The sequence below is a fragment of the Tupaia chinensis genome, unplaced genomic scaffold (genome assembly GCF_000334495.1).
Source record: "Tupaia chinensis unplaced genomic scaffold, TupChi_1.0 Scaffold000387_1, whole genome shotgun sequence".
In the NCBI taxonomy this organism is placed as follows: domain Eukaryota; kingdom Metazoa; phylum Chordata; class Mammalia; order Scandentia; family Tupaiidae; genus Tupaia; species Tupaia belangeri.
The window spans coordinates 315458-321857 of record NW_006159889.1 but is presented as its reverse complement, the minus strand read 5'-3'; the positions used below and the strand labels follow the sequence as shown (position 1 = coordinate 321857).

Here is a 6400-nt window from a genome sequence, read left to right as displayed (position 1 = left end):
CAGTGTATGACATATAACACTCACACTGTTTAACACGCACACTGCTCAGAAACTTGCTTACAGTTAACACTGTAACTTGGAGAGTGTCCCAAATTAATATGTAAAAAGCTTTATTCTTAAATAATCCATTTATAGCTAGATCACACTTGATTAAACAATAGGTTTTAATTGCTAGTTTTACACCTTTAAAAAAAAATCTTTAGCATTAGCTATCTGGTGTGTGTGCTTGCCAGAGAGAAACAGGGAAAGTGAGAAAGCATCCCCTCAGGGGGGTTGGCTATGCCACAGTACCTTCTTCATCCTCCTCTCGAGATTTTGAGCACACATGGATAAGTGCCTGGCATGTTTTTCAAGCCACCAGAGTGGGACTCGAACCACACTATCGGCCATGTGGGATCCAGCGCCATAACCACCACACCACCAGCTGGCCCCAGTCTTATATCTATTTTAATGTGTACTAAGAAAGTACATATTTTGCCTACCTTGAGTATGACACCCTGGGGTACCCCAAGCTACTGCCTGCTCCCAGCTGCAAAGCCCAGCATATGGTGAGTACAGCAGTCACTATCGACACCCTCTGCTGCTACCCAGGGCCTAACTGCAGCTTCTGGTTTAATCCCAGTGGTCACCCTGTGAGATGAGCTTGGCCTTGTGTTTGGAGGGGCCCACCTGGGGCTTGTCAGGTGCTCAGTCCCCACTGAGAACTGGCAGTCCTAGGCTGGAAGGCCCCACAGCATTGAGAGAAGGGAGACTTCAGGGCCAGGGCCGGAGTGTGCTGGTGAGGGAGTGTCTTTAGAGGTGGACCTTGGGAGACAGCACTTAGAGGACAAGCAGCACCCCCCACAACCCCCGTGGCAGGAAGATGAGGTATGATGGAGGTCCAGAGGTCGGCCGAGAAGAGGCCGGGAATAGCCCACTGGTTGGAAGGAAGGACCCCGGCAGGAAGGGCCCGGAGCAGTGCAGTCCAGCTGGCCTGAAGCCTCCTTCCTCTTTCTCAGCCTCTTCTGTGAGAACCTGGCTTTTGCAATCGGATAGCTTCTTGAGGATGAGAAGTCCGTACTAGACACAAGTCTGATTAACAGTTATGCCCAGTGCTATCTGTGAGGATCTGGATGTCAGGGGCGCTCCTGGGTTCTGTGGGAAAACAAGGGCTGGATACCCCAGGCCGTGGACAAGCCAGACTTCCTTGAACACACGTGGGCAGAACTCTGTGCTTCCTCCCCACCCCCTGGTACTCAGCCTACTGTGGTGTGTGTGGCAAATGCCAGTTGCAGCTTTGGCATGACTCCCCAGCCCGTTTGCCCACAGCCAGTGACGGGCCTGCCTGATGTCATGTTTCTTGGCTTCCTCATTTTAAAAGCTGAAAGAATCCTCCCTCTCTAGCAAGGCAGGCACCTGCTACCCTCGCACTCACCTGCGTGTATGCAGGGCCCTCCAGCCTCTGACCTCTCCCTGTCCTCTGCCTTCATGCCCTTGGCCCCCAGGCGACAGGAGCCCCATCCCTTTGCCCATTAGAAGTACCTTGGCCCAACACTCTTATTCACCTGCATGCACACCCCGGCTAGGCAGTCATCAGTGGCCAAGGAAGCTTGGGAAGCTCATGGTGTGAGGAGTCCTGGGAGGAGAGTGCAGAGCCCTGAGTTGCAGCCCTGTCTTGGCTGCAGACCCCTGAGTGATGTAGAACTTGTTTCTGCTCTTCAGGGTTTAGTTCCCTGCCCTGTGAATGGCAGGAAGGGGAGAGCAGTGGGACCACCTCTCCAACACTGATGCTGACGAGCATGACTTCCATTTTCTAGAAGAGTGGAGGGACACAGCCTGGTAGACTTCACAGAGCACGTAGGTGAAGCTGGATCAGAAGCCAGCAGCTGTGGCTCCAGATCCAGGGTGCTTGCCCCCATCTGTGCGGCTCCTACCATGTAATTTTGCACAGGAGGGTTGGTTCCTTGGCTTCTCAAACCCTAACACCAAGCATGGCTCCACCAAGGGAGTGAAATCCTGGAGAATCCAACGCCCTCTCCCTCTCTAGCCATGACCAGGCCACAAGAGAAAAGACTCTCCTTCTCTGTTCTCCCTAGGAAAAGGTCTGATCAGCCCTGTGTCTAGAAGTCAGCTGGGCTGGTTTGGGCACCCGAGGTCAGGACGTAGCCAGGTTTCCTGGGAGAAGGACTGGGGCAGTGCCAGGAATCAGGCAAGGTATCTGAACATGGGAGCCTGCCAGCCAGGCCTTGCCCTGCAGTAACCTGGGCCCAGACACGCCTGTAACAATGTGGTTTGTTTTTTTTTTTTTTGCAGAAGCTGACGGGTCGCCTCATGCTGGCAGTGGGAGGGGCAGTGCTCGGCTCCCTGCAGTTTGGCTACAACACTGGCGTAATCAATGCCCCCCAAAAGGTGAGTACTGTGTCCTCCCTGGCTCGTGGACACACCCACACGCTCACACTCAGGGTGTCAGGGCCAGCGACATCGATGGACCATCTGCCTCCCCAGCCAATCTTATGGCCCTGAGTGAGTCAGAAACTATTGGCTTTGGCCTTGTAATCTTGGGGCTGTGGAACTGTAGAATCTCAGGGTCTTTACAGATCGCCTTGATCAACTTCCCGCCCAACACAGACATGGAACAAAGCAATCCTTGGTATCATGATGCTGTGTGTCCGTGGCATCCTGGGGCTACAGAGGCTTTCATAGTGTATGAGTCACTTGATGTTGCTGTGTCACTGTGAGGCAGGCAGGCGGGTAGGTCATAGTCACCAGTCCTGTCCTGCGGGTGGAGAAAATGGCCGGAGAGAGGAATTCTGCCAGCGTCCACCATTCCCCCCAGGTGGTCCTGGAGTCTGCTCACAGCCTTCCAGGCAGCACACTCCCTTGTAAGGCATCCAATTCTGGGCTGAAACTGTGTCCTCTCCCTGGAGGCTCCGTTCCAGTCAAAGCAAAAAGGGTGTCTTGTCCCAGGGAACTGCAGAGGGTGGAGGTCTGTCTGTCTCCCTTCTCCCCGCAGCACGTTCCGAATCTGTCCTCACTTGTTTGCTCAGATGGCAGACCTGGAAGGGACCCCAGTGATCCTTCCCCCACAGCCTGCTGGGTTTAGAGGGTAGAGAAAAGGAAAAGGGGTGAGGGGCAGAAAGGAAATGAACTGGGGCCATCCTCGTCTCAGGCATTTTGCATATGTTTATGAGGTTGGGTGACGATTTCCATTTTATAGACCTGGAAACGGAGGCCTAGCCAGATAAATGACCAGTGAGCCCAAGGTCACGTAGCTAGGGCGTGGTGGAGTCCAAAGCCATGTTCTGTTGTTCTGACTGCCTTAGGCCATCTTCCTAACCCATCGCCCTGTCAGTTTCGAACTCTGTACCTACCCAGGGTCCACAAACTGCCAGTGGATGACGCTTGTCAGGACCACCATGTTCATTGTCCAGATGGGCTAGAAAGTGAGCGTGTCTGACTCCTGAGGGTTAGGGACTGTTTGGGGGGACTGGGCAGTGTCTGGAGCCAGAGCTGGGCTTTGTCCAGATAGGCAGAGGGTGCCTGGGGGCCACACCTGAGGCTGGGGCGCCAGTCACCAGGAAGGCCTGGCCTGCTGAGTCATACTCAGCTGCAGCAGAGATGCTGGAAGTTTTCCAAGCTGGTCTGACATGGCGACTGTGGGCCCAGGCTTGGAATAACCCCATGCCTGGCTAAGTGCTCTGAATAGCTCTTGCCAAGTCGTGCGCTTCAGCGCCGGCTCTTTTTCAGAATTCTTACAGATGGGAAGTCTGTAAGACAGGTAATGAGTAACCAGAGGGAGACTGAGCTTTGGGGTTCCCTGGACAACCCCACATTCTGATTTAATGAGTCTGGGGTACTACTGGGGCATTGATCTTTATTTATGTATTTATTATTTATTTATTATGTTTTTAATTTGCCAGAAGGTACATGCGCTCACCTGAGAGAGGCAGAGAGAGACAGAAAGAGAGCGAGAGGGGAAAAGCACCCTCCTTTGGGGTATGGCCATGCTGCAGTCCCTTCTCCATCTCTCCATCCTGTCAGACTTTGGGACACGTACATGCACCCAGTGCGTTTTTCAAACTACTGGGTCTGGGATTTGAACTACATGGTCGGCCATGTGGGATCTGGTTCCCTTAACTACTAGCCTGTGTGACTGGCCCTGCAGGCTTGAATTTAGGGGAAAAAAACCTTTGCTACTGATTCTAATGTACCACCGAAGTTCAAAACTACCAGCGTAAGTGACAGCTTGCCTGTGATCACATGGTGAGTTAATGGCAGAGCTAGGACTCTTGGTCAGGATAGAGGATGTGTTTCAGAAGTGGAGCAGGGTTGGGGTGAACAGCCTGCAAAGGTGGGAAGAGGACGTCCAGAGAAGGAGATCCCAGCTTTCAGTAAAGGGTGAGTGCTTTGGAGTGTCACTAGGGAGAACAGGAGGAGAGGGAAGGTTGGGGTGCCCAACAAGGTGAGCCCAAGGCTGACCACAAAGGGTCTGTGGTTAGGTTTGAGGTGCAGACTGTCCAGCCCCTGGCATGGCGTGGCACAGTAGGATGGGCCTGTGGACATCAGCAGCAGGCCGAGCTGGGGAGTGTGGACCTCAGAATGAGGACAGTGGAGGTCTTCAAAGAGGACAGCATGCTCGGATTTGCACATGAGGGAAATGATTCAGGTGTCTGGTGCCATGGGATGGATCTGAGAAAGTGTGAGCGGAGACAGGGAAACTAGTGAGAAAGCTGCTGTCACACCAGTGATAGGAAATGAACCCTCCGAAGGAGGGATGGATAGAACTCAGTCCTCAGTTCAGTTTGGGAACAAGGAAGAAAAGTTTAAAGAACAGCTTCCAGGTTTCTGGCCTGGGTGAGATGGGGCGTCAAGGAAAAGCGAGTCTGGGAGGGCTGATCAGCGTCTATGGGCTGTGCAGGAATTGAGATTTGGGGTGACGTAGCTGAGAGGTACAGGAGCATTCGCACATATGGGTCAGTTTCTTAGACCCAGGCTGGAGAACATGTGAGAGTTGATCACCCATGTCCAAATGGGAGTGGAGGAAGAGCTTGGGGGACTGTGGAATAACAAGAGAAGTAAGGGACAAGCCCTAGAGACATCCCGTTGGTAGAAGAGGATCAGGGGTAGGAGAGCTGGTATCTTTAAAACCAGGAGACATGGACCTCACAGGACAAGAGCAGAATGCCCTTGATGGGCCAGGTATTTGTCTGGTTTGCTCACGACTGCATCTCTAGTACCTGGAGGGCTGCCCGCCGATAGCAAGTAGATGGACAATGTGACGGGATACTGCCAGACACCAGAGGTTGCACTGGAGCAGTCCCCTCCACGTTGTTGAATGCAGATAAGGCGGCGGAGGCCTTTGCTGACTGGGTAGAGGCCTCACTGCTAGGGGCTGAAGAGTGAGGGGGTATGGAAAGAGCAGAGACGGCTCTTCTAAGAGTCCTGGGAGAGAAAGGAGAGAACAAGTGATGGCAGCTGTTTTTTGTTTTGTTTTGTTTTTAAGAGATTTTTGCCTTAGGGCACTTGTGCTTATTGGAGAGAGAGAGAGAGGCAGACATAGTGTGGGTTTGGCAACTAGGAAGTTTTTCTCTAAACAGTTGTTTTTTGGGGCAGGCAAATGGTATAGTGGTCAAGGCACTGGACTCCCACATGGCTGACCACATTTCAAGTCCTAGACCTAGCGGGTTGAAACTCACGCTGAGCATGTGTGTGTGCACATGCTCAGAGTTCCAAGAGGAAGATGGAGGAAAAGGGATCACAGCATGGCCATCCCTTCTGGGGGGTGATTTCTCACTATCTCTGTCTCTCTCCAGTGAGCACACATGTCTAATGGCAAAAACCTAAAAAAAATTTTTTTAAATTGTGTTTCTTTATTTAAGATAGAACTTGTACACATACATGTGAGAGTCTGGTCACCCTGTGGGCCTCCTCCTCTAGGTAGTTGGATCCCAGGACTCGAGCACGTGCCTGACACATTTCAGGCTGACAAGGTTGGGAATTCAAAACATGGTCATTATGTGGGCTCTGGCTTCTTCTTCTTCTTCTTCTTTTCTTTTTTAATTTTTTTTTAATCGTCAGAAGGCATATGTGCTCACCAGAGAGAGACAAAGGAAGAGGAAGCAAGCACCCCCAGTAGTACCTAGTCACATCACAGCTCCTCCATTTCCCCACCCCATTGGCATTCAGGGCACACACATGCATGCCCAGCCTATTCTTTAAGTCGGGGCCAGGACTTGAACTACATGGTTAGCCATGTAGGATCTGGCACCCTTAACCACTAGCCATGGGCCAGCCCATAAGGCTTCTCTTGAGCAGTGCATTATCATGTGCCATGAAATTGGCCCAGAGTTTGTTTTTTAATGAAGATTTCTTTTTATTTTTACTTATCTATGTATTTATTTGCCAAAGGGCACGTGCACTT

The 6400-nt window shown here is 51.9% G+C and overlaps 1 protein-coding gene across 1 annotated transcript in view; it reads left to right on the top strand.

Annotated features, from left to right (window-relative positions):
- The first annotated feature begins 2183 nt into the window (after positions 1-2183).
- Positions 2184-6400, top strand: part of SLC2A1 (solute carrier family 2 member 1) — a 20329-nt gene continuing 16112 nt past the window's right edge. Inside the window, exons 1-2 of the mRNA XM_006153728.2 lie at positions 2184-2193; positions 2293-2388. Coding sequence (XP_006153790.1) covers positions 2311-2388 — 78 coding nt within the window. The 5' untranslated portion in view covers positions 2184-2193; positions 2293-2310. The remainder of the gene's footprint in view (positions 2194-2292; positions 2389-6400) is intronic.